At 39.5% G+C, this 27,947-nt stretch overlaps 1 protein-coding gene and 1 long non-coding RNA gene across 2 annotated transcripts; one reads left to right on the top strand and one right to left on the bottom strand.

Moving 5' to 3' along the window:
* Positions 1–249: 249 nt before the first annotated feature.
* Positions 250–27,894, top strand: marchf11 (membrane-associated ring finger (C3HC4) 11). The gene is made up of 4 exons (XM_085255536.1): positions 250–978; positions 12,092–12,247; positions 21,886–22,078; positions 24,865–27,894. Exons 1-4 carry the CDS (start codon positions 601–603, stop codon positions 25,185–25,187), a joined length of 1,050 nt encoding a protein of 349 aa, XP_085111662.1. The 5' UTR covers positions 250–600; the 3' UTR covers positions 25,188–27,894.
* LOC146552919 (uncharacterized) lies at positions 17,362–19,891 on the bottom strand. Its single transcript, XR_014889544.1, has 3 exons — positions 19,733–19,891; positions 18,243–18,305; positions 17,362–18,104 (listed from the first exon to the last, which is right to left on the bottom strand). It is a non-coding gene; the product is annotated as an uncharacterized LOC146552919 (long non-coding RNA).
* Positions 27,895–27,947: the final 53 nt, after the last annotated feature.

Genomic DNA, 27,947 nt, shown 5'->3' with positions numbered 1-27,947 from the left:
GTCATCCCCCGGGGGAAATGGTCTTTTCTGCTTCCTGAGAGTGCACGACTCATCAGAGAACTTACAGCTGACTTGAAGTGGATTCGTGCCCAAGAGCCCCTCAGCAGGGTGAATGCTCGAGCACATCAGGCGGCTTCCAGCCCGGGTTGGACCGCTCGGAAGATTGTTTGCGTGCCGCTACTCTGTTGCCATCGGCTTTATCGGTGGGGACTAAAGAGGCGGAGGAGGAGGAGGAAGGGTAGAGGGGGATTTGGGTGCTTCAGGACGGCTGAGTCTCGTTGCGATGCATGGAGGCTGCTTGGAAATGCTCCCCGGGTCTCCGGAGCGCATGAGGCGGTTCCAGCCGAGCGACGGTCCGCAGCAGCATCGTGAGCTTCCTGCGGCTCAACTGCAGCTCTGCCAGGCTGTCACGCTGTAGGTTCCGTTACAGGAGGTGCACGGCTCGGTTCGGAAGCCACGGAGCGGAGTTATTTTCGCCGAGAGCGCCGTAATCAAGGAGCCTGAAGGCTGCATCGCGTCCCTGCGTCGCAGTGGTGGTGGATACTGTGTGAGCGTGTCGGGCGGCATCTATGCAATTTATTTTCGACTTTTCATTTTATTATGAGCACAGAGGAGGGAGAGGCGGGTCCCGCGTGTGGGGAGGCGAGTGGAGGTACCACCATACCTCACCGCCACACCTGGGAGGAAAGCGAACCTCACGGCTTCCAAGGACGTCCGCACCCCGACGATGAGGACGAAGCCTTGGGAGGAGAGGAGGGAGAGGGGGCAGAGGGCTGCCGGGAGGGCCGGAGCTGCAGGGACGCGTGTGGGGGTGACACAGAGAAATTCACTGTGGAGAACAACGAGGGGAATTTTTCCAGTGAGGACGGGGCTGTCGGGGGGAGCTCTTGCAAGGCTCAGACAATGCATTCAAACTGCAGCAGCGAAACCTGCATCCCCACTCCCAGCTGCAGGATCTGCTTCCAAGGCGCAGAGCAGGTACATGTGGTTTTTAGCTTACTGATGCCAACCAATGTGTGTCCAAGATTGTGTTACCAAATGTGTTTGTAGTGTTGGCAGATTAACAGCCCCGGTTTTGTGAGTGGTCGAAGTTGAATTAAACTGAAGGTGAGGGCTCGGTCCTCGCAATGCTTGACCCTGATTGGCTGAATGTAGCAACTCTTCTAATTAAAATTAGGTAAACCTGCTGAGTTCATATCCTGCTGGCTGGCCTGGTTGGACGGATTTCAGTAGCGCAGAGAGCCAATCAGAAAGAAACACACACACACACACACACACACACACACACACACACAGAGAGAGAGAGAGAGAATCCGAAAGCTTAAAGTGTGTGAGCTTTTTAATTCTCTGAGATGTTACAGGGAAAGGTTTTGTTCAGTAACGCCGGACCTGCTGCTGTCCGTGGTGCTGAAATCACCAAGGGCAGCAATTCCAAAGCTGAGCACAAGTACTTCTTTAGAAGTCCTCAAGAGCCAGTCATATTTTACCATTCATCAACTGACTTACCGGTGGATACAAAAAAAAATCATATCGTAATTAATTAAATCCCATAGTTAATTAATGTCAATTTCCATTTAATTTCCATTAAGTTATTACATTCTAATGAATTAACTAATTAATGTATCATAACTCATAAAGTACAGCTGCATTGTGACGTATAAGATTTTATATATTATAATGTATTTGTTAATAATTGTCAGATCTTACTGTGTTTAGTAGTAAAGGATTAATTCCTGATCAGGGCATCAAACACTGCTCTTTATTAAATGTGTGCACTGGATGTCCTCTGGGGCCACTGCAGTGAGACACCTGTTGCAACATAACCATTTTCACTGCCAGCTCCTCATACATATACTTGGAGAAAGCATTTTTCTTTTAACATTTTGACTACATGATATATGTAAAACCGATAAAGCCACCATGGCATTTATTTATCATTTACAAATTTTGTACCCACCAACACAAACTCTTATATAATATTTGCCCTTTGAGGGTGTAATAGATGTATAACTTAACTCCAGTAGCTTTCAGAGCACATTTATACTGCAATGCTATAGTAGATTCAGTGAGCATCAATATCTACTGTTATACTTTTAGTGCAGGTGACAAAATTCAGGCACAGGTAGCCTTAGAAAGGAGTCTTGAGGTCATGAGACTGGTACTGCTGAAGCAGTTGAAGCAGTTTCTAAACACAACCCAGTGTCTTGTTGCAGTTCTGTTTAAAAAAACAAAAAAATCCTGAAATCACACTGACCCAACCACATGCCACTTCCCCCATGTCTATAATGCCTGCACACAGCTGTTCCTACATAATGTTGTTTGTGTTATAACATGAAGTCAGAAGCTGCCAATATTTATCTTTTTACCAAGTAATAAACTAAAGTTTTTACATACTGAGACTGAATAATTCATCCCTTTATGGATGAAGGATCCCAGCCTTACTATTCATCCCACTGACTGGAATTACAGGCTTAAAAACATAACTGTAAAGTGTGTGTACTTATATACACACACACACTTTAGTTAGAGGAAAATGTGTCTCTGTTGTGGTACTGGCAACACGATGTTGATAATGTGTGGGTTAATTTTATTTATTTATTTATCTAATAAGGAAATCCCACTGAGATAAAATGTTCACAAGGAAAAAAGGACAGGCATACAAAATATAAACATATTGTATTAAAAATGCAATAAGTACAACATGAAATGCATGATATGCAGACATTCACTACATGGCACCTTTAAATCCAGAGACAGATGTAAGCATGTTTAAGTTTGGTTCTTTCTGCAAGTATTTCATTTCCAAGGTGTTTGGTGAGATCCTGTTTTGAAATCTCCAAATCTGTCAAAAACATCAGCACATCAGAAGCAACTGTTTAGACACACACACACGTGCACACACAGACACACACCGGTGCTGTTTCCTCTGTGGTCACTGATGTCCAGGATTAAAGAATGCAGTGGTGAGTGGTGATTTTGTTTCTCTAATAAATCTGTATAAATAAAGAAGTACAGATGAGCAATATGCTGAATCAATGTTCAATAAAAGTGAGGAGGTGGCTTGAACATACATTATATCACCAAATATCACCATCAATCCTCAAAATAGCTTCCACGTTAGTTTTTTCAACAATTAAAACAAAATCTATAAATTGTATTTTCTAATAAGAGTGCCAACTTGTACAATAAAGAAAAGCTTGTCATTTATCCATATACCCTAATACTTGTGTAATTTAAATGACAGTCTCATCAGCAAAGAGATGTATTCTTGCTGAAATATAATTTTTATTGTAGTATTAAGATAACTTCTAAAATTATAAAACAAAATATGTCCTCAAATGGAAGCCTCTGGGACACCTTTAGTTATTCAAGTAAATCAAATTTGTGCATCTAGACAAGAACATTGACTAAACATTGCTAGTACTATGTCATAGATTTCCACTGGTTGGTTTATTTTCAGACATGCCTCATTTCAGAAGCCAAAATAGTGCAAGCCCACAACCCATGATTTTTATCAATAACAAATAAATAAAAATCAACCAAACATACAGACAGAAAGGCTGAATTTTAGTAAACAGTCAACAGAATAGCAAACTTTTATTTGTTTACAAAAATAAAGATCAACAGATCTTCATGCAAGATCCTGAGCAGGGTCCAAAGTACGAAAAATGGATGATAAAAAGTTCCAGGTTCAGAGGCTAAAGTTCTGTTATTGTATTTTTGTAACAGGAAGGTTAAATGAAAACTGTTCAAAGTGCAGAGAAGATGGTAGATCCCTCCATAAGGACTCAAAGTGTTTAGCATTTTGGATTGTTAGCAGCTAAGTACACCTTTCTGCCACATGTCAATAATCTCTAATTTATCCAAATAACATTTCTATTAATCAGTTTTTGTGTTTAGCTGCTTCCTTTACAAACACACTAAGAAATCAAAGTCTTCATTTCAGAGCAGCTTTCTTGAAGGAGATGCTAGATGCTCCAAAACTATTTACATCCTGTTTGTGTATAAAGTGCCTTTCAAACACTCAAATAAATTAGCAGTGCTTTAAATGGGTTGTAGAAATGCATTAAAACACAATAAACTGAGAAATAAAAGCAGATAAAAGATAAACATGCTGAGCATTATTTTTGTAAGGGTGGAGGCAGCATGTAGATCATGAATGAAGTCCAGTATAATATTACATTACATTTTATTATTGTTTAAGTGAAGCTCCTGTTATAGATGAAACTAAGATTAAACTGGTGAGTCCTTCCACCCGTACACAGAAAACTGCAGCTCCTTCATCGTAACAGAGGGGGATGACAGTGACTGAATCATAGGCCATTAATAATAAATATTTTCCCTGAAGCGATGCATCAGTCTAACTGTCTGCATGTTTTACTGGAGGTGAATGGACTGATGTGGACCTGCAGGGACAAATGGACATTGTCCTACTGGCTCTGAAACCTGACACTCTGCAGGCCTTTTGGGCTCGTGACAGTGATGGCTGATGAGGGACGATACATCCCTGCTGGAGCTTAAGGGAAGAGGGGAGTAAGGGCAGTAAATGCCTAAGTGAATATCCTGTCTTCTGAACGTGGGCTACAGCCTATTAGCAGAGTTAATCTAATAATGCTGCCCCCGGGTCCAGACTGATATTTGATTTTGATACACGGCCACAGGCTGGGCAAACTCACCAGTTATCAAGCAAATTGCAAAACAGACATTTAACATTTTAAATATTCATGTCTCGGCAGATAGAGTGAAAATGTGCCGTAAACACCATAAAAATCCTCTTCCGGTCTTTGGATTGATTGGTTTAAGCCATACTCTGACATCTTCCATACCACCTTCCTTTCAGAAACCAGTGCTATTTTGTTCATTCAACAGTCCAGGCTAATGATTGTAGTTTATCTTAATTTTGGAAAGAGGAGCTGAAAAAAAACAACCACAACTTGGGGTCTAATTTTACACATTTTCTGCAGCTTTCGGGCTAATCCACCAGCAGATGTATTGAACACACTGAGAACTTCTCATTTGTTTGTTTAATAGATCTGCTTGATATTTCACTCAAACAGCAGTTGACAGGTGCTGCTGCTACATGGGATTTTTCTGGAGCTTTAAACCACATGTCATAACAATCGTCAGTGGGTAAAGGGTGCCCCAAAGGGCTGTTAGGTGGACTAAAATTATAGAATTTGATGAGTGTATAGTTTAAAAGAGGACTGCAGAGCGGGAAACAAGAGCCAATCAGGGTTGGCCTATGATATATAAACACAATTATCAAACCAAAGTAGTGGAAAACTAGATAAAACCTTAAAGGGAGTTATAGCTGTTGTATTGCAAATTACTGAAATTCTTTACCTTTGGTCTACTCACTAAAGTTTTCTGGAGATTTTTCCTCCATTGCTTATTCCTCAGTCTAAAGATCGAGTGTTCCTGTGAAAAGCTCCAGAGCAAATAAAGCTTTAGGCCTTGAGCAGTTTTATATCTTTTATTATGGCAGTTCTTTCACAAGCTCTAGATTCATTTACTGCCTTTTTAAAGAAACTTTGTTGCATTGTTTACTCTTTAACAATCATCAGACTGTTTACTTGAGCTCCCCAGAACAACTGAATAAAAAGCCCTCGATTTTCCATTTATTTTAAATGTTACATTTGCATTTGCCTGTCTGCACAACAAGTGTATACGCAGGCCTTGAGGTGGCATCGTCAGTGACATGAACTTGTTTATTTGGAGCTTTCATCTGCACTGTAAACACCATTTGATTATGAAAGTGTTTCTTAAAAGCCGCACTAAAAAGCTATAAGAGTGCCATGAATGACATGAGAACATTGCTGTTTTTCTTATCATGGTTTAAATAACGATTTTCTAATGTGAAGCATATTGTGTTCATTCCCAACTCCAAAAGTGTATTCTTGGAATGTACTAGAGTGGCTTTTTATTTGTTTTATACTGGGTCTCACTCAGACAATCAAAGCAGTGCTATAGATTACCTTCATTAGGCATATCTGCTCTCACTGACATCAGCAAAGGTGAAAAAACGGTGTTTAGAGCTTTTGTTTTGAGCTTCTGACTTTGGGGGGTGTATTTGCACTGATGTGCTTACTTCCTTATTCAAACTTTTGGACATGTTTTTTTTTTTAATATTAGCACCCACCATTGTAACAGTATGAATATGGCAGAGAGTAAGAAAAAAAATAGCCCCCTTCAAGGTTTACTCTAAATGTTTAGCTACTAACACAAGGTCCAGCTACATAAGAAATACATTGTCTAACGCAGAGCTTGCAATATGGTTGAAGGGTTAGAGTGAAAATTTGCAATGAAGTTGGATTTTGTTGTTTGTTTGTTTTTTTGACAAATTAATCATAACTCGAGGACCATTTAATAGCAAGACTATACCACACAGACATGATTAGGAGCGGCCATGATAGCAAAAATATCTTCACTCATCAGGTAAATCCACTCATCCAGCTAAAAACGTGTTTATTCCCCAAGCTTATATGTATCAAAGCTTTAATCATATAATCCAATGTCTCTTAAGAAAAATCTTCCTGTTTCTCGGTTCAGAGCAGAATTACAAGATCTACATCTGTAATGAGGTCTTTCACACCAAAGCTAAGATGCTTTAAAAAAGCCTCAGACAGAGAGGATTCAAAGAGGCTCTGATTAAAAAAGCCTCATGTTTTTTTAAACATATCTCGAGCTGAATACCTTATCATTACAAATCTAAAGAAGGAGAACAAGGAATTGTTTATGCCACGCAGTATTTACTGGCATTTGAGGCTGTGAAGAGTATAATCAAAGAAGCCTGGCATTATTTGTGAAACAGATCTAGTTCTTAACAATTGTTTTTCTCAGCCCACTCAAACGCGCTGTAAGGGCCCTCTCAGCTGAGCAGACCTTCCCCTGCATCACCCTGACATTTCCTCATCTGGAAATTACCCAGGTGCTCATTGCCAACTATTATAACTCATTTAACCACCAACTCATTGGAAAAAAATACAACATTAAGCAAGTTTTACATTGTATACACACCTCAGTGTGGATTAATACACACTAGTTTGTACAGTTGAACACAGCAGCACTATCACAGACATCTAGTGCTGTGGATGTACACTTAGACAAAGTGCAACACTTCCTCTTTCAGATATGTGGGTATTGAGGCAATAAAACATCCACCCAGAGTGGGAGATATAAACTCTTTGCTCCTAAAACTTGAACTCTGCTGTATATACACACTGAGCACTTCAGCCCCTAAAGGCCTTAATGATGACTTTGACATTAAATCGTTTTTTGTGATTGAACACCCCGCGCTGCTGTGTGGGCTTTATTTTTCATATAGTTTCATTTGTGACTGCTCAATTTTTCTCACGCTGTTATCCTCCCCATGGTAATAATAATAGACAGAGGTGCACACAGAAGCAAAATATACGAGTCCTTTATGGATTACCGATTATGCTGAGCATTTTATTTAAAATCTCATATACAATTTATTGTTATTTATCCTGGAAAGTCAGACTCTTGAGATGTTGTTGGTGTCCAGGTCAAAATAGGTAGCTCTGTCAGCTCAGTTACATTCAATTATAATACACACACAAAAATAAACAAACAGCAGTGCACACAAATGTGTGCAACAAAGAGATATCACAAAATGATAAACTTCAAAACTAAGAAAATGTGAAATATGAGAATAAGTGAACCTAGCTCAGGTCCAACAGGGGAAGCAGTAAGTCTGCAGAAGCAGCTTCCAGGTCATTTAAAATGATCTTGAATCCGCTAAGATAAACCAGCTCCCCGAGATTTAATTGATTTTGCAGCTGGTAGTCAGCAGGCTAAGCAAGATGTTGATGCATTATTACATTATTTTATAAATTATTATAGATTATTTTTATATGCTTATATTGATTGCTGACACTAAGTAACTCTTTCTTTGCATTTTCTGTGTACGTTTTGTACTCACACAGCAAGTAAAACTCAACACTGTAATCAATATGCTTTTATTTTCAAATTTTGTCACACTCCATTTCCAATGAATCAGTTTTCATGGTCAGTGGTAATAGTTTGTTGAAATGGACTGCTATTTGATAAAGTCAAAATATGAGACGTGATTTTTACACTTGATCATATACTTCCAAATCTGCTCTGGGGTAAGTGTGAGCTTGTCAGTTCCTCTTATCAATACTGTCATGATTCTCATTTGTTGTGCGTTGTAAAACAATGAAGTGTAAGTTTATTGTGCACCAGTGAAATTTTATTTCTGAATGCAAAACAAACACAAATTTAACCAGTATCAGATCCCAGTACTGATATTTTCCTGCTTGTTTACTTCCTCTCTCTGTGTCTGCAGACAGAAAATTTGTATTGCAATTTTTATCATACAATAAAAATGCTTTAAAGCTTAACTCTCATCAGGATATTTGACAGTGCAAAAGGATGGGCCAAAACAGATAAATATCAACCACTGACAACCAGGCCGTTTTCCTTCCCTCAACATAAAACAGTGTCGTTTTGTCAAAGCTGCTAGTGTGCACTACAAAGTGTCCTTGGGCGTTGTGGTTATGGCATCGGTGAAATAGGGCTGTCAGTCCCAACTCATCATTTATCAATGTGAACGAGGCTATTTTAACAGAAAGCAACATTTGGTCCGGAATCCAACCATCTAGTTTTTGATCCTTGACCCAAAATGAAAATGAAAGTATAAAGGGGAAATTATTCAGAAAGTGGAAACAAAAGAAAAACACAAAGATCACTACTGCTACACAACTTCAAACTCAGCATAACATAAAGGTGTTAATTCTAGAGAGCGATAGGGTGGTTAATGCCAGCCTCCAACAAATGCTGCCAAATGATTTAAAAAACCTAATAATGCATTTAATCTGCATATAGACATTTTAACATCTTATTAATTCAGTTGTGCTACTGTTCTGCAGAACAAAGAGGACGGGAGCACCTCAAGGTTACTTTTTCATGTTTAAACTACATGAATAGGTGGCTTGATGAAAGATTTTAATTGTACTTTTCTATGAAAATACTATTAAGTGAAGGTTAATTTCAGTTGGTGGAAAAATAATCCCGAACAGCAGCTGGCTGATCAACTCGCCCAACACAATTTTTTTACTGGTGCCAAACCAGTGGTTATGTCAGACCCTGCAATATTGTTATTGCCGGTGCATTAAGGCACAGTGTGGACTGCTGTGACACTGGCATGCCCCGAGATTAGAACACAGGTGAATTGATTGCTTATCAATATGCCATTATTAGTCACCAAGCCCAGTATCGGTTGACCCAGACACCCATATTCATGACCATGGAGCTTTTCATAAACTGAGTCCCTTTTTCTGCTCTATTTCTTCAGTCAGTTCAGATTCACTAATATGTGAGTTGTTGATAAATCGCAACACTGATGCTGAACACCTGTGCAAGTTTCCCACAGAGAAACTTGATCAGGAATTAATAAGGAAGAAGGGAATGATAAGGAAAATCAATAAAATGTTATCAATGCTCATCATTAACGATCGTCTCTTTATAGATGTTTCTTTAATGTTCAGCTGGAAAAGAAATACACAAATAGTTTACATTATTTTCTGACCTTGTGTACTTCTCAATGGAACGACCTTGTGTTACTAAAATAAGTGCACTGTTTTCAGAGAGCCCCTTTAGAGAATTCTCTGACTTATTCAAATTATCCTTGAAGTTGGCTTTATCAATCTCTGCTTCAGTGCATAGCTGACCTGCATCAGTTCATTCAAGCGAAAGCCTCCGAGGTCCTTTTAAACCCACAAGGTTAATATGACATGATGAAAAATGAGCTCTCTGACCACTGACCTTAATATACTATTAATATGCCACTCACAGCCCAGCCAGCAGGTCAAAGCTGCAGTAATGGCTGCTTGAGGAATGCCTAGAGGAAGAAAAAAGAAAAGAACCCATCGGAACAAATAGATGCGGCTGTAATGATTAATGTCAGGCTGCATCCCACCGTTAATATCCGTAAGTGTTGTAGCTTTGAGAAATGGTCATTGATCTGAGCGATGCTGGTAAGGGCCTCTGGTGAACAAGCCGTGTGTTTTCTTTGATGTATGACATGTTGGGATAAAAGGCCAAACTGAGGCCTGAAAACAAGAATTTTTGGATGATAGGAAAGATGACACATGGACCATGAAATGGATAGAAGATTAATATTGGATAGACAGCTCCAATATTAAACCGAAAGCAGATAGTTTCTCTCCGTTCCTGAAAAGAGTCTGAAGTTTAATTTATCACTGGTACTACAGAGAGTAGCCAAAACGATAAAACACGAGACAAGATATGAATGTCAAGCAAGTATAGCTCCAGGTTTTGTTTGCTGCTTTTGCATTACCATATGCAGGGTTTGCAGAGTGATTGTGAAACACAAGTTCATATCGTGAACCTTGTACAAAGAAGGAGAGAAAAGTGCTCTATCAGTTTCATTATCTGCAACCACAGACTAATGGATAAAGTCACTTTGTATATGAACATAGCTTCCAGGTTTGAATACTAAAACCCGCTTGCCTTAAGGGAAGACTCCATGGGCTATACAACTTTTATCCAGATGAATAAAAGTCTATCAAACAATAGCTCTTTGGCTGCGATCTCAGTAAACATTTTCCTGTTGCGTTATTGGCTCAGTCATCGTTTTTGAATCATATAAATGAAACATAATGGTATATTTTTTAGTAAAAATAAATTATGGTCATTACTCGAATCAGAAAGGAAGATTTTCCAGGGTTTGCTGAAAAGGCACAAGTTGTTAGCTAATGAGCATGCCGTCATTGGTGCAGCCAACGATCCAATCATCAATCATTGCCAACTTTTGGATGACATCAGATACACTGATCTTTTGGACTGTCTTTGAAATCTCTCAGTGGTCAGTGAGTCCTTGGGATGTCAGTGGAACAGATATGACTTGTTTTTGCAATCACAGGAGTTGACCCCTGCTGGTGAGTAATTAGATTTGTGTTAGATTTCAGGTCGGATGCAGAAGCATGTTCAAATTTGGGGCTTTTTACCTGTTGCTAGGCAGTCAGTAGGCTGTGGGCCTCTTGCCTCAACCTCAAATAGGCAACATCATTAGGGAATGATGTTATGCCATCATGTGGCATCTCTTACCAGTGATGTCACAGAATGATATTTCAGAGATTGAAAATGTTTCATTACTCATGATAACTAACCAAGAAAATTAAAGGTGATGTCACACAACTACAAAGAAGAGGTGTATTAGAGTTTATGCACTGATCCTCACATTTGTTTTTGCTGATGCTAACATGCTTAAAGATGCCGTGCAATAACAGATATCTAAGCAGAGGTTTGAGGATGTAAAGTCCTAATAAACAGGACGAAATCACAAAAATTGTGTGTGCCTGGTGCACCAGTGAGTACTGCACAAGTAATGAGAAAGGTCTCAAAGTTTTATCATACTTTATAGCTTGGTAGGATGAAACTTTGGATATAGCATTTAAAGTCAATGCTCCAGCAAAAACTGTAGTATTTTAGCACAGGTATCAGCAGTTGCTCCTAGAATTTGCACTCGGTCTAAGCTGCTTTAGACTGAAATGCCTACAAATGGTATTTAAGTTTAATCAGACCTTTAACTTCTTCAGACTCTTCCCCATTTACCTTGGAGACGGGTGATAAAACTCAAAAAAGTGACAAAGGACCTCAAGCTGCCCATGGCATGGAAGTGACAGTAAATAAACAGTTGCTCTTGGAACTTGCACTTGCTTTTTCTTTCACTGTGAGTATTATTGATGAACAATTGAGGCTAGACTAATCAGAAATCATCTCTGCATCAGTCGTCATGAAGATAGTCTAGCTATTTAGTAGTTAGTTTCAAGCTACAGCTGGATAAGCTAAACTATCTCCTTGACATGATTGGAATGATTTTTAATCCATCCTCAATCATTTAACATATAAACCAGTGGTGTCAAACATAAGGTCCAGGGACCTTGCGTGTTGTGCGTGGCCCTCGATGTAAAATGAATTTGACAGCTCTGGTCTAAACTGTATTTGTGTATTTGTGTCAGTTTGTCCCCTCCCTTAAAATTTATCTCTGTTTACGTTTGACCTTTGCCCTCTCTCTGGTCTCCAGGGGGACTTGTTGAACCCATGCAGGTGTGACGGCTCAGTGCGGTATACCCACCAGCAGTGCCTGCTGAAGTGGATCAGCGAACGGGGCTGCTGGACCTGCGAGCTGTGCTGCTACCGTTTCCAGGTGATCGCCATCAATCTGAAGAGACCATGGCAGGTATAATACTGCTGAAAGGCAGAGTATTTACCCTCTGCTGAAGGTTGCCTCACTTTCAGACTTAACTGTTCTCTCTTTATTATGATAGCAGTAACAACTTTTAAAATAACTCAATAGAGAAATGCATAATTAAAGCCATGAAAGGTCCAACCATGGATTATTTAACAAACAGATTAAATTGAGTTATTTTTCTAGGCTTTTGTTTGGTTTTGTTGTTTAGTGTCTTTAAAACTTTTAAATTTAACACACACAACCCAAAAGGGGTTTAAGGGGCTTTTAGGAAAGGCACTAACTGTTTGTGAGTCAGTTACTTGTTATGAAAAATAATACAAAGTCCTCCAAATGGAATGACAAAATAGATTTGTTTGCCTTTTCTAAACTTCTACCTCTATGATTAAGGTTTGGGTAGATTTGTGCAACTAAAACTGCTTAGTTAAGGTTCAGGAAAAGTGGCAGTCATTATATACAATGGAGATATGGAAGATGTTAGCTGACCACATAAATAAATAATTACACTCTGACTGCATACATTTTGTGTTGTGACATTTTAAATAAATTTGATATGTATTTGTGAAAGGGCTGTTCAGTGGGGCAGTGCTTAGGACTTGCTTACAGCAAGCCTGGGTTTAAACCTGCTGGAGGGTGTGGCGTTTGCATGTTCTCCCTGTGCCTGTGTGGCTTCTCTCCAAGTAGTTTCTTCCCTCAGTCCAAAGACATACATGTTAATTGGTTATTCTTTTTTTGGCCTGAGGTGTGAATATAAGTATAAATGGTTGTCTGTTTCTCTGTGTTTGCCCTGCCAACTTTTCCATGGTACCCTGCTCTATGCTTAGTGTAGGCTGGGATAAGCTAGTAGCGTAGGAGAGCAGAGTGCTGTTTCATCATGTGAATTTTCCTTTTTTTCATTCTTGGTCAAGTACTTCCAATTATTTTGGTTTTCCTGAATTCATTTTTTTTTTTTATCAGACCACTTGCGTACACTGCTCAAAACAACAAACAAAAACAAAACAATCTTGTCTGATCTGGTCAGTTAAGGGTTGTTAATCAGTTTCAGCTGCTTTGATGTTAAATTAAAAACAGGGGCAACAATGACACAACCGCCAAAGCAAGACTGGTTTAATAGGTGGAGGCCACTGACGCTTTGTCCCTCCTCATCTTTTCTGATGGTTTCACTAGTTTTAGCATTTGGCTAGGTCAGTGTCACTACTTAATAGCTTGCTCAAAGGGGAATCATATGATTTTGGGGGTTTTCTCTGTTTTCTTTATATTATTGGTGAGGAAAGGTCTCAAACGCCAGTCCTTGAGGTCCAGTGTCCTGAAATTTTTCCATGTGTCCCTGTTGCCACCTCAGCATGCATTCAAGTTCTATAGTCTTGCTAATAACCTACAAATCGTCTTCAGGTGTGTTGCAGCAAGGACATATGGAAAAGTTTCAGGACAGCGGCCCTTGAGGACTTGAGTTCGAGACCCCTGTAGAGTCTTCGCCTTACAATTTAAAGTGCCTTGAGTCAACTGGCAATGCCTGGGCCCTGTAGAGGTTGCACAGGTAGGCATTTGTGAATGCCAGTTGAATACTAGAGTTGGTAAATCCCTGTGCTTTTTACAGATGAAAGCAGGTTCAGTGTGAGCATATGTGACAGACATAAAAAGGATCTGGAGAAGCCATGGACAGTGTTATGCTCAAACAGCAACCTGACTGCCATGAAAACCTTAGACCCACTGTCAGACCTCATGCGGGTGCAGTGAGTCCTGGGTTCTTTCTGTTGTTCGACAATGCCCGGCCTCATGTTAATAAAACTGTTAGGTTAGGGTAAGAAAAAGAACATGATACGGGTCAAAATACAAAGGTTGTTGGTTTTTCTAAACTCCATATTCTTTCCCCTGGAGACTCTTGACAACATATGTGCTGCATGCACAAAGTATACTTCCTTATGAGTTTCAAAGTCATTCTTAACGTCTTGTTAAAAACATATGGCCAAATCCTATTCATGAACTGAACAAATAGAATATCTCACATTGGTTTTTCATGGTTTTCTGTGGCAGAGGTAAAAACCACATAAAAGGTGGTTTCTGGTTTATTTTAACTGTCTAATAAGGTCATTCCACTTCACTACTTTCTAAATGAGATTCTTCAGTCTTCATACTTGCAAACTGTGTGGAAAGGACAGAGTACATCAAAAAACAGATGTTTCAGGGTCATTTCGATGACTGTTATTTTTAATATACAATTTTGAGCTAAAAGATCCTGTCATGTTTTTTTTTTCTTTTTACCCCATTAACGTTGAAAACAGCAGCTGTTTTGGAGACCTTCAGCAGTCCTTTGCTGCTCTGCATGATTATACCAAACAGTCACATTATGGAGTAACTGATGATTTTTTTGGTAACTGCCAATTCAGTGTACATGGATATGATTGAAAAAGCGAGTGCTCTTTTTTCCAAAACAAAATGCTCTCTGAGATTTGTAGTTTTAAGAGGCTAAAAATGACACATGCCACCAAACTGCAGCCATTTGTTTCCTGTCCGCCTTTTTTTAACTGCTTTTTACTACCGTCGAGGTTACAATTTGCCCCCACTAAGCATGCTCTCTAAATTATTATAGGGGCATTAACTAGAAATTGTTTTTACAGTCACTGATGTTATCGACCCATCAGTTGGATTTATGCTCAGAAATATTCACAGCTTCTCAGTTGGAGTAAAAACAGCCTCACGGAGCCAAACTGGTAAAAAGCCATTTCACTGGCAAGCTGACAACAGATAAACCCACCTGCGTCTGTTAGAGCTGCTCTTGTAAAATGTTGGCTTAAAGTCATACTCAGAACCCAAATGTGGAAGTGCACTTATCCTATGATGATGATGATGCACACCTTTCTCCGTACTGACGTTTAAATAAGCGCCTCTAATTGCAGTTCAGTGACTCATTGTGCACAGAAAGTAGAAATAAGTGGATGAATCTTGACCTTTTTCAAAGTAGGATTTAACCCTTCAGATGCAGAGTTGTTTTGCAAAAACTTTAGATTATAAACTAGACGGATTTTTTTAGCAGCAGTTACACAGCTTCAACCACAATGACACATCAGATCCATAGCTGGAAATACACAATGCTGCAGTCAGGGCTGAAATAACAGAGAAGGCAATGCAAACATATAATGTCGGTATTCTTAAACCAAGAAATATAAAAGAACTGGAGTACCTGTTACAGCAAAAAGGCATTTGGTTTGAAGGTGTACCCTGGGTTTGATCTGGTGTAATCTGTCTCGGGCCTGCCATGATTAAGCAGTTAAAAAGTTGGATGGAGGGTTTAAATATGACAATGATGTAGTCGCTGAAGTCAATAATAAGTAATGCAGCCTCACCAGACAGACGCACATAATTAACATTTCTAGCTTTAGTTGAATCTCAGTATCCACTTGAAATAGTAGCCCTCAAAAAGATTTACTCCGGTTACATTGCTAGAAATTTGAAAGACTTGAGCACTAGTGATGGCTGTAATAAGCAGTTGCTTTACCACTTTAGTTCTTAGACTGAAACATGTCAGCATATATTTGATGAGCTGACATTAAAATGTCAAAATTTACAGCAGAACTGAACACAGCACGGTCCAAAAATGCTTTTGATTTTCCCTTTTATAGAAACATCCATCCATCCATCCATTCGCTTCCGCTTATCCTTTTCAGGGTCACGGGGGGTGCTGGAGCCTATCCCAGCTGTCATAGGGCTAGAGGCGGGGTACACCCTGGACAGGTCGCCAGTCTGTCACAGGGCTAACACAGAGACAGACAACCATTTGTGCTCACATTCACTTCCGTATTAACACCTATGGGCAATTTGGATTAATCAGTTAACCTATCCCCACAAGCTGCATGTCTTTGGACGGTGGGAGGAAGCCGGAGTACCCGGACGGAACCCACGCAAACACGGGGAGAACATGCAAACTCCACACAGAAAGACCCCGGCCTGATGGTGGAATTGAACTCAGGACCTTCGTGCTGTGCCACAACAGTGCTTTTTAAATAAAAACAGTACAAGGATATTTTTTTAAATAACCCATTTAGAGTTTGGTCTATAGTTGAAATGTGGCTGTTTTGATTGACAGATGTGCTGCTGATATGGGCGGCTGTAGCCCATTGATATCTCGTAGGCTTAATCTCTGCTTATTTGAGTCGCTGAATTGAACCTCTGAACTGTGTTTGTGTTTTGTATTTTCAGTGTCACTGTCTGATAAATAGCATATCTTGCTGCGTGGTACAGACTATAGAAGAAGTTAATTCTCTGTGTGGATGCAACTTGCTAACCAAGATTGCTAGCTTTAAGAGAAAGTTTAGCACTCAATAATAAAGAGAACCTATAGGTTTCAGAGTAGAAGTTGTTAAGAGAAAGCTTGGTTAACAAACGGATGGTGTGACATTAGAGAAAAGATGTGTAGGTGTACACACGGGTGTTCACAGACAAGGACTACAGCTTTCTTGGCTGCTGCCTCAAAGCACATTGTGCGCTGTCTGTCTTGCGTGCTGCACAATATCGTTTATTATTTAGTATCTACTGTTATCTACTGCTAGCTCGTTTATTGTGATGGTGCTGTATTTATTATTTTGCTCTTTTTTTGTTTGCTTTCTCTTCAGTTTTTTTTTCTCCATACAGGTGATCCAGGTGTTTTGTTTGTTTTTCTTTCTTTCTTCCCCCCCTTCTCACCGTCTCTTCTCCCCTCTGGTTTTCTTTCTCTCCCTCTCTTTCTTTCATTCTTTCTCCCTGTCCTATCCCCCAGTCATGTCTGTCCCGTTTGTAGCAACCGAAAATAAAATAAATGCATAATTATAACCAAGGTCAATCAAATGGACCAATATGGCAAGGCCATGATGATCCACTTGGTAAAATAAATCCGCTTGGCATCTTTCTTGGCCTTAAGACAACAATTCTGATGGCTAAAGATCCAAACGGGACACAAAAAAAAAAAAAAAGAGAAAAGATGTGTAACCAGTATCCAGTGACAGCTGTGATCTTTCTGAATTATAGAAATCTATAACTGAGATATTTTTGCCTCCATTGCTCTTTTTTTTTTTGCTCAGCTAAACTTAAAGAAAATGTCTCTTCTCTTAAAGTAATCAAGTACAGAATTTTTTATTGATGAAAACAGAGACAGCGATGGCTGCTTTTGGTAGCTTGAGATGGATGCAGCGTTGAGTATGAACCTGCTGTGTGTTTCTGGTGCCACTTCACGTCACTGCTGTCATTTTGGAGCATCAGGATTCCTGCAGTCGTTCTTTCTTTCAAAAGCCCGAACAGACAGAGACTCCTGAGGCTTAAAATATCTGCATTCTGGATCGTTTCTCTCACTGAAGAACATTCAGGCCTTTTCATATCTGTTCGCTCCAGATGGGAGTTGAGTCACTGGCAGACTGAACAAACACACAGCTGAGGCTCAGCAGAGCTTTAGTTTCTGTCCACAAAGTCCGCCTTAAGTCTTTTCTTCTGAAATGAGCATCGTGCAGCTTCAGTCATCTGCTCGTTGTCAACAATCTTCTGTTTCCAAGTATTTTTATTCAAAAGTTTATTCTGTACTTTCTGGTATCTCCCTCTCCATTCTCCTATTTTCTGTTTTCTTATTGTTATTGATTGAGCTCCATAGTTTTTCCCTCCTTTTGTCCTCCTTTTTTACTTTCTTCATGGCCTCCTTCCACTGCTTCTTGGCCATCCTCATCTCCTTTTTGGAGACTTTGTCATTCTTGTAGCATGTTTTCAGGGTAGTCTTGAACTGTTTGGTCATTTCTTTGTATTGTCGTCTGTCAGAGTTCCTCGTCCTGTTTTGGTTAATGTGTTTATCCAGCCATGTGTAGGTCCTTCTAGTTAGGTTGGCTATAGCCTGTTGGACAGAGGAGATGACAGGCTCTTTCACTCAGGTTTTTGTTTACATATGTATACAAAATATATATATAAATATATAACTTAGCAGAAGTTGCATCACATTAATTACATTTTGTGCCTCTTGTGTTTTCCTTACTTTTCGTATCCTGCTCAGGAGTTTACTCCAGCTCAGTGACAGTCTTTTCATCCTACTTTGTGTCTTCAAAGAAACATAAATAACAAATCACAAATACTACCAAGAATGTTGCTACAAAGATGACTGCCTAACAACATCTACTGCAGTTTTTAACTTATTTTAAATCTTCTTACATCATTTTTTTCACTATACTCCCACAAGGACACTTAAAGAAAACCTTTACCACCAAATTACCTGTATTCAGTTTAGATTTAAACTCCTTATTATACTATATTTAGATTTTAAATTCATATGTTTTTTATCTTTACTGAGCAACATTGGTTTTCATGTTTTGGTGTCTGTAATTATCTGTAATTGTATCTGTACAATATCAAGACAGTAGTTTCCCAACCTTTGGGATAAATAAAATCAGGCTTATTTTATTTCTCTGATAATATTTTTTAAGTTTTTACTCAAGCAAGATTTTTTAAACGCAGGAATTTTGCTTTTTACAGAGTAACTTTACAGAGTATTTTATTCTTGTATTATGTGTTGCCTCTCTGTGCCGTTCTGGACCACCCCCAGCCCTCCTTCTACTGTTAAATGGCTCTGTGGAAGTCACTTTTACATTTGCTTTAGTGCACCACCTTTATTCTCGTGTTTTAAAACTGCAACCCTTCAAACTTCACTTTAGTTTTCCATTAGCACACACAATCGGTGTACAATATTGGAATGTTAAACATCCATGAATTTTTTCGGAGTCCTTTGCAACGAGATTTAGTCATGTCCATTATGCAGGTGCAATGAATGGAGTTAAAAACGTTATATTTTTCTTGAATGAGACAAGCTAAAGTCACCTGACTACACACCTTATTTGTATGCAAATATGTTTTAATTAACAGGAATGTGGCACCATGTAAAAAAAAAAAAAAAAAAAAAAGCAGGTTTATTTTGGTGCAGTTTTATTTTCTACTAAGCAAAGCACTGACTTTAGGGTGAATAAAGAGGCCCATTTTTATTTTGATACATAGATTTTTATATTAGCAGGACTGTGGCACACGTGTGTAGGCTATGTGAGCTTAAAACTGTGAAATCAGTCTAATGCTTAGTTTCCGAGACTGGACCAGATTGCGCATGCACAGGGTGCAGTCCTAAAGTCCCAAGTTATGTAAAAATGCCCTCTGAGATCAAACCCCAGTGCATTATTACCATACTGACAATGCATGAACACCAAGCTATTTTCAAGCGTGCAGCCTATTTGAAAGCAGTTAAAATTTGAAAAGATGCAAAATGACCAATTTAAAGTAGCGCAGTACAGTGCGACACTGATGCATTCTGTTATGCATGTTTGAATCTGATGCATAATGATGCATATTTAAGGTCACTTTTAGCAGGTCTGTCTTGTGAGCCTCCCCACATCACTGCACTGATATCATTCGAAGCTGCTTTGTTATACTTAATAAAAGTAGTTATATGCAGCAAGTTAGTGAGTGGAGTATTTGAGTGTTTACCATCTCGGTGGAGGGTTTTCTGCGCGCTTCTCTCGCTTCCTTTCAGGCTTTTCTTAACTGATAGTTGTATAATAAAAGGAAGGCTAAGAAAAAACTCTGTGTACAACAACCAGACAACTTAAAATCTTTCGAGGTGTTTTCGCGGCTCCGTTTTGTGGCTTCTCGTTTCGAACAGAACATGACGTCACGTTTTTCTGCTGTATGAAAATATTTCTTTGTTAGGCATCATTTAAAATCACACGAGGCTGTATAAACTAACATAAACTGCTGTGTTGTTTTCAAATCGTTGTTGGTGAACTGTTCACAGCTACTGCTGCTTAAAACATAGTGTTGTCTAAAATAAAAGCACAATTTAGGGGGATAATGGTTTCTCATTGTGTTTTTTGGTCCTCACAGGGTGGTTTTGTGCAATTCCGCCTCTGTTATCGCCAAATAAAACGAGTGTAGTAATTATCCCTGCGCTCAGTGGCGGACTGTGGGGAGTATTCTGGTGGTATGAATAGTTGTATTGACCCGCAATAATATAGAAACCGGATATGAGCTGAAAGAACTGCCAGAGTTCACCAATCACATAGTGGATAATCTCTCTGCCTCGCAGCAGTGTCCACAGGGTTCATGCCTGCTGGCCTCATGCTTATGTATAAATAAACTTTAGACGCGTTTCTTGGCGAAATGGACGGTCAGAAGACTGAGAGGGGGGATAAAACAAGGTGATCCTTAACACAGATACAACTAAATGTATTCTAAGACAGCGGTCCCCAACCCCCGGGCCTCGGACCGGTACCGGTCCGTGAGTCGTTTGGTACCGGGCCGCGAGAGTTGAGGCTCAGGTGTGAAATGTAGGGTTTTCAGGGTTTTTATCGGTTTTCAGCGTTATTTTGTTATCGTTTTTATCGTTTACTCTGTTTTCCTGGGTCTTTTCACGTGTGTTATGAATAAATTTTCTTTTTTTCGGTACCGGTACTAGTTTTATTTTGTTGTATTTATCCGCGACACCTTAAAGGCCGGTCCATGAAAATATTGTCGGGCATAAACCGGTCTGTGGCGCAAAAAAGATTGGAGACCGCTGTTCTAAGAGACCAAGTCATTGAAGCCAACACACACACACACACACACACTTCGCTTCAGCGCATCTCAACCTGCAGTGAAATGTGTATGATTAGTGTATTCCTATTGATTCTTTTGTTTTTACAGAGTGCTCATCACCATAACATACCTTGAAAACTCAGCTTTCAGTGAGACCACTGTGTTATTTCCATTTTTTAAAGAAAAGGAAAAGAAAAAATCACCTTCCTCCCAGACATGATAGTGGGCACTATTATGTCTAGTACCTGTTACCAGGATTATTTAAATGAGGTGACAAAAAAACAGATGTGTTCTGCTTACATCCAGACTGTTTATGCTTCGCTGTATGGTAGATATAGAAAACAATGTCTTTTAGGGAACGGTAAGAGGTGGACAAAACCATTGTAAGACATTTAAGGGTCAAGTCAAGTCATTTTGCCCAAACTAAAAAAAAAATAATAATAATTAAAAATTATTTTAGCACAATTAACAACTTATTATATTGTTTAATATTATTTAGATATACACTGTACTAGTTTGTTGTAGTGTAGACAGATGAGTGAGAAGAACTCGCTTCACTACAGTTTACTGGTTGAGCTCCAGTCCCACCCTCACACTGAACTTTGAGCAGTGACCAAGAGATTAATATCATCGAGAGGTGGGACAGGGAGGGCTGGGCTTCTCTGATTAGGCTGCTGCTTTCTGAAAATGGACGGATTGATTGACAGATGCATGGAATGAACAGATGGATGGATATAATTATATATTCAATAATGCATTAATAAGTCCAACATTGTTTTTAATCATAAAAATGGGACTCGGACTGCCTTGTCACACTGACATGATACTGTGGAAAGGCCCTCCTTTATTTATGTATTTGATTAACACAGGTCGGGCATCCGAATTTTGTGGTGCTGCAGATTGATCCGACATGGAGCAAAAATACTGTTTTGATTAGGTTGTCATGACAAAAGAATTTCCCACGGGATAAATAAAGATCTTACTTTATCTTAACTCTTGCTAAAATATAAACAAAGTCTTTAAAGTCAAAGTGTGTATTTAATGTATTGCCTCTGTTCTTTGTGCAGTGGCAGTCCATCACCATTACCCTGGTGGAGAAGGTGCAGATCATTGCGGTGTTCCTGGGCTCTCTCTTCCTTGTAGCCAGCATCTCCTGGCTGCTCTGGTCGGCGCTCAGCCCTCAGGCCACCTGGCAGCGTCGCGATGTCCTCTTCCAGATCTGCTACGGCATGTATGGCTTCATGGACCTGGTCTGTGTAGGTGAGAATGGGCATGCGGCTGCACACCAAACACCTGTGCTTTGTTGATGTGGCTGACTCTCTGTCGTGGCAATGTGTAACTTTTAGGAAATTCCCTGAAACTCAGACGTGGATGTATCTGACTTTTTGACAAAGGCATGACACCACAAGGCAACCATTCTAGTTTCAAGCAGAGCATTTGATCTCAAATGTACTTGTATAACAAAAATTCCTAAACATAGGCCTAAATTTCAGTGCTTAAAATCAGTGTCTTTATAAACTCATTCCTCAGATATGCTCTTAAACGTGTTTAGCTGTTCTGAGGACAGAGTGAGGGGGTGGTTGGCTGAGGGCAACAGAGCTAGAAAGTACAGTCAGTACTCAGTGCTCAGGTCTCCTCTCACCTCTGCAAAGCTGGACGATCACAACGTGAAGTGAGTGTGGAAAGTCTGAGAAATGATTCCCCCTATGAGTCAGAGCTGTTGGGTTTTTGTTATCCAACCATCCAATATACACGTTGGACAGACCATAAATCCTTCCTAAGACTCCAAGATCCACTTTACACTTCACGGACAGTGTATGATCTCGGGCAAAAAAATACTGCATTGTGCTTTGAGGTTATCGACTAAAGTATGAACAGCCTTGGAACCACAGTTTAGTGATCAGTTCAGTATTTTAGCAAATATTTCTTTGCCATCTTAAAGATTTTCTGTCAAATAGGATTATAAATAATATTTTTCTCAACATCTAAATTGGTTGAAAAGTAATTCCTAAAATAGGATATAATATGAAATTTCCCCTTGTGGGACTAATAAAGGTATATCAAAATAGGATATGATACATGCACATCTACACCAGAAAATGGGACAGGTGCTGTGCTGAAATATGAGTCAATACGTGGGAAAAGAAAAATAACAGCTTGCACACTGCAGATCTCTAGTTTGCTTATTTATTGCATCGTGGTACCAAAACTTTAATAATTTTTCATGTACTGAAAAGTAATTACAAAATGAAAAGTTGTGCAGGGACTTGGTGTCTGTCTTTCTTGGACTTCTTTAGTACAAATAAAGTTTTTATTCAATAATTATTTTATATTAGCATTTCATAAACAAAAACAAAATGAAAGAAATAAAACATTTAGGCTTGTGAGAAGAGGAAGACATGAAAGCCATTTAATCGCTAAGAGATTCAAAATGACAGTGTCTTTCTGCGGAGACCATGAGTCACTGTACTGAATGAGTGTCAGTACGTATACATGAGCGCAGGTCTGATAATATGATTGTAAAATTGGTCACTGTGGTGTGTGTCATGGACAATCGGTGGTTGGCAGAGAAGTCCAACAATAGAAGACCGTTTAGGTTCAGATCAGGCAGGCTGCTGAAGTTTCCCAGTAGCTTAATGGAGTCATCCAAGAGCCTTCTTCAGTTACCAGTTCAGTCCAGTTGTCTCCTTTTTTCAAGCCCTTAAGACTACGGTGATCTGGATGACAGAGAACTAACACAGACACATGAACGGGTTGTTTAAATGATTGTTCTTGGTCTGTTGTACGTTGAAACTGTGTCATCATGTGTTTATATACGATGCAGTTTTTTGCCATCATACTTGTGTCAGTTTTGACTGGTGAGATAATGTCGATGCTCCGCCCTTGCAGGTTTGCAGGACATAAATGACTGTAAATGATCTTTTTAGCAGTCGGTGCTACAAATTAGTTTCACAAATATGAAAGGTTTCTAAGATTAGCAGTCTAAAAGTTCATCTCTCAGAATAATGCTGGACCTCTTTATAATTTATGGTGCCAAGAAAATAATGCACTCCTGTGTTTTTGATTCATTCACAGTCAGTTTCATGCTATCTCATAATAGTACTGAGCATATCCAAGGGAGTATTTCTCTTCAGTCTTTTGTTGTAGCCATGTTAGCAGACTGAACCTTTCCAACACTGATTTCTTGACAACCGCTCTCTGTTGTCAAGAAATGTCACAGCCACCTTAGGTTGGGTTACACAATAAATCACTAGAAAAAACAACAACATAAAATACCACCTTCTGAGCAGACAGTACAAACACTAAAAAGGTTTTTATGTATTTTTCCAATTTAGGGAGGCAGGGTATCCCTAAATTTGTCACTCATCTACCACTCCACTGGGGTTTTTTGTCAGTGGAGCATACAGAAAATCCATTTCCCTTCAGATTTCCTCTAACATGCATATAAAAAGCCACGTTCAGCCTTTAAAATCAACAAAGGCTTTGGTGTTACTCTAGATCCACACACAAAAAATAAAACAGCTTTCTCAGCAAATAGTTTATAGATGTTGTTGGAAGAGAAGGAGAGAAGGGCAACTTTAAAGTGAGGAAAGATGAAATATGTAAGAGGAAACAAAAAGACAAAATACTTGCAAAATATTTTATATCTGTCTGTGCAGGTTAACAGTCATCCAGGTCGTGGTAGTTCTATGTGCTCAAGTTGAAGGCAACTGGACTACTTTTTAAGTTGGTGAAGACATTTAAGAATTCGCACCTTGGCTCACGTGACCATAATGGCTCACATGATTACCAGGTAGATCGACAGCACTCAGGACAGTCAGCAAGGCACCAACACCACTACAGTTTGAATATGTGGGACTTCCCATCAGCTGCTAGAGCTTTCAGATGAGAGGTGAAATGTCTTCAACTACTTGGAAAAGAAATCGAGTTGCCTTCAATTCAAGCACTTAGAAAACCTTACAGTAAAGATTTCCTGAAAGTTGGTCATGACAAACTGCCTAAAATCAAAATTCCTATAAATGTGTCAATTGCTGTCATCATAACAGGCTTGATCATCCACGAGGGGGCAGCAGTATACAACGTGTTTCTACGCTGGCGAGCAGTGAACCTCCACTGGGATGTTCAAAGCTATGACAAGACCAAGGACATGGAGGACACGAGCACTGGTCACTCTTCGCTGGCCCCCAGGACACTTTGGTTGCCTTTGGCCACTTTTGGGCCCAGCGGCCCCTTACACCCGACCCAGCTGGGATCACATCCATGGACTTGCCTGTGTTTGGCACCCTTTTGCCACAGAATGGTAGCCCGAAACAACCTCAGCCAGGACAGTGATTCGGGAGAGGTTGTCATTCGTGTAACATCGGTATAAACTCCAAGCAGTATTTGTGGAGAGACGAAGCATCTGATGGGTTACATCTGGGAGTTACAGTCTGAGCTGTGCTGCAAAGTTGTTTTGTTGCAGATTTTTTTCCGTAACTTAATACTTTTAATTATTTGAACTGTGTGTGCTGTCTGGGGCTGGTCCTCAAACCAATCTAATACCTTCAGTAACTCACATTTTTGTGTTGGTGCCTTTGTTTTTACTCTGAGATATAACACTGTTTATTTTGTGACAGAGACATGAGCCACCCTCACATAAATCTTTTTTTTTTTGTGGTTTTCCTTTTAAACTGTTGTGTGGCACTCATGTCATGTGGAATTGAAGGAAGTGATGGGATTATCCAGATTACAAATCTAAGGCACAACATCAGACATGGTGTAGGATCACAGGGTTGCCTGTTCAAGGTTGAGGAATACTGTACACAGCCAATATCCTCTCTCTCTCTCTCGCTCTCATATATCTCTGCTCTAATGTGGCATAGAGACAGTATGGTGTCATAGTCTCAAGCCACCCTTAATTTCATTAGGTTTTGTTAGGAAAATGTGAAATAAGTGTAGCGATTTATTCAAATAAGTGCAAACATAGATGGAAATACAGGATATAAGGCAAAAAAACAAAACATATTTTCTACAATTCTAACAAGCTTGAAAGTCAATAATTGGTTTGACATTTCTTTTTCAACACAGCCAGAACTTTCTTAGACAAGCTTACTTACCTCTTGTAATTTCTTTAAGGAGCATTCAGCAGTAGTTCTCCAGACTTCTGGAAAAGCCATTCAAAGTTCTTCTTTGGATGTTGGCTGTCTTTTTGTTCCATTTACTCTGATGATTCAACGTTGCTTCAATAATGTTGAAGTCAAGGCTCTGGGGAGGTCAGTCCATGACTGACAGTGTTGGCAGTGTGTCTGAAAATGATCAGAAGCTTTGTGGATGGCATTCATGGTGAATTAAAATCTGATGGTAGACTTCTATACATTTAGAAAACATCCCCCAAGAACACCGGCTGAAATTCAGCCCCAAATTATGACAGAGCCTCCACCATGATTTCCAGACGGCTATAGACGCCCTTGTAAATATTGAATGATTTGAAACAAACATTTTACATTTAAAACTCAAAAAGAACTGATGCCACTGACTTCCAGTCCAGTTCTTGTGTAATTTTCATTCCTCAGCCTTTCCTCCCTGTTTTTGGCTTTCAGATACTGTTCGTCTGCTGTATATAGATTTTTTTCTGCAACTTATTCTTTTGTCCTCCATTTTTCTCAGTTTTCTCAAATTTCTTCAAAATTTGAGGAAAAATTGCTGAGATAGACCAAATTATCAACTAATAGGCGTTGATCAGACTGAAGACAAAGTGAATTTTATGAACTTTTTTCGAGAAGCAAGTCTTCCAATATGGGAGCCATATGGGCATCACCCTCTCTTTATTTCTTTTTCTTCTTCTTGGGTCGGCTATTTTTGGACACACTGTCAGCTGCTGAAAATCAGTGTTACAATTTACTGTTATTACGAATTATTCAAAAGTGTTATATTGTTAATGCATCATTGCAGGACTGCTAACACAAAAGTGTTCTAGGTTCAGAGCTGTACTTAGGAATGATGTATAGCTTTTAATTTTAAGCAGGGTCTCTGAGCTTTGTAACTATACAACCAGATGTCCTGCTTTATGTTTTATGCCGATAAAAGGATTTGACAGACAGGGATGCAGGAATTATGACACATTTCATATGAGCACAAAAACCTGATGTCAAAATGATATTGAAAAAAATGATCCAGCAAACATTTAATGCTGGTTAAGGATGTGATTCTTGCTTTGGGTATAAGAGGTCCAAATCCTGGATGAGCCCCCATGATGTTACTCTCAGTCCTAGAAGAATCATGGGTGTAGCATAAAAAGTGAAAAGAAGCATTTTTCACCAATCTAAAGGACTGAAGAGTGCCACGGCAGAATTGCACTCCAGAAAGAAGAGATTTATTTATCTATTAATGTAGACAATATCAGGGTGTGCACGAGGCCAAAGAAAAAGAAAAATGCTTCCCACACCTATGCTTCCTGGAGGGAATGTCCAAGATAATGTCCATAGAAATGGCTTTCTATGCTTATCGATTCTTAGGAGGAAGGAGGAGAGAGGTCAGCCTAATAGGTCTCTAATTTAAAGGAGCTACCATCAGTCTCCCGTCCAATCACCAGGTGCCACATAGAACTCAACATAATGGGTAAGCAGAAATGGTTGGACCCAGGGATGAAGGGGCAGACACCCAATGTACATAAACACAATTTAAATTATGACATGGGGCCATAACGTGACCCCCCCCCCCCCCCCCCCCGATCCCCCTTTTTTAGATTTCATTGTCATTCATAACATTTCCAGTGCTGGTATAAGCTGGCAAAGTGACATCTGTTCAGCATGGCAGTGTTTGCCTCAAAGGACTGATCCTCAGATGGTTTGTGCCAGTATAAATATAGCTATTGGAAATTGTGTTTTTCCCTGTCTGTAAACCATTCTTTTGAGCTTCCATGAGCCCTGTGATGTTTGGGCCATGGGCTAATCTGTTCTTGACCTACGAGTCATTTACTTTTTTTGGTGCCTTAGGAGGCTGGGTGTCGACGTTGCAATGCGCAGCACAGAAATGACTTGAATGTGACTTTTGCTGTTGGCTGTATTTCTATTTGTTTTGACTGTAACATGGATGTAATGTATAAAGAATATTTATAGATACAAAGCTGTGCGAGTTATTTGCCCAACGT

This window comes from Mchenga conophoros, linkage group LG18 (genome assembly GCF_057382185.1).
Source record: "Mchenga conophoros isolate Kocher_MC1m ecotype Shallow Benthic linkage group LG18, M_conophoros_male_GT1.1, whole genome shotgun sequence".
Classification (NCBI taxonomy): domain Eukaryota; kingdom Metazoa; phylum Chordata; class Actinopteri; order Cichliformes; family Cichlidae; genus Mchenga; species Mchenga conophoros.
Note: the sequence above shows the minus strand (reverse complement) of the source record. Positions and strands in the feature narration are given on the sequence as shown.

What these genes read in the sequence shown, in the direction of transcription:
- marchf11 (XM_085255536.1), top strand. Translation starts at nt 601, where the DNA reads ATGAGCACAGAGGAGGGAGAGGCGGGTCCCGCGTGTGGGGAGGCGAGT. An exon ending in GCTTCCAAGGCGCAGAGCAG is followed by an intron (nt 979 to 12,091) that starts GTACATGTGGTT and finishes TCTGGTCTCCAG; the next exon opens with GGGGACTTGTTGAACCCATG. An exon ending in ATCTGAAGAGACCATGGCAG is followed by an intron (nt 12,248 to 21,885) that starts GTATAATACTGC and finishes TTCTTTGTGCAG; the next exon opens with TGGCAGTCCATCACCATTAC.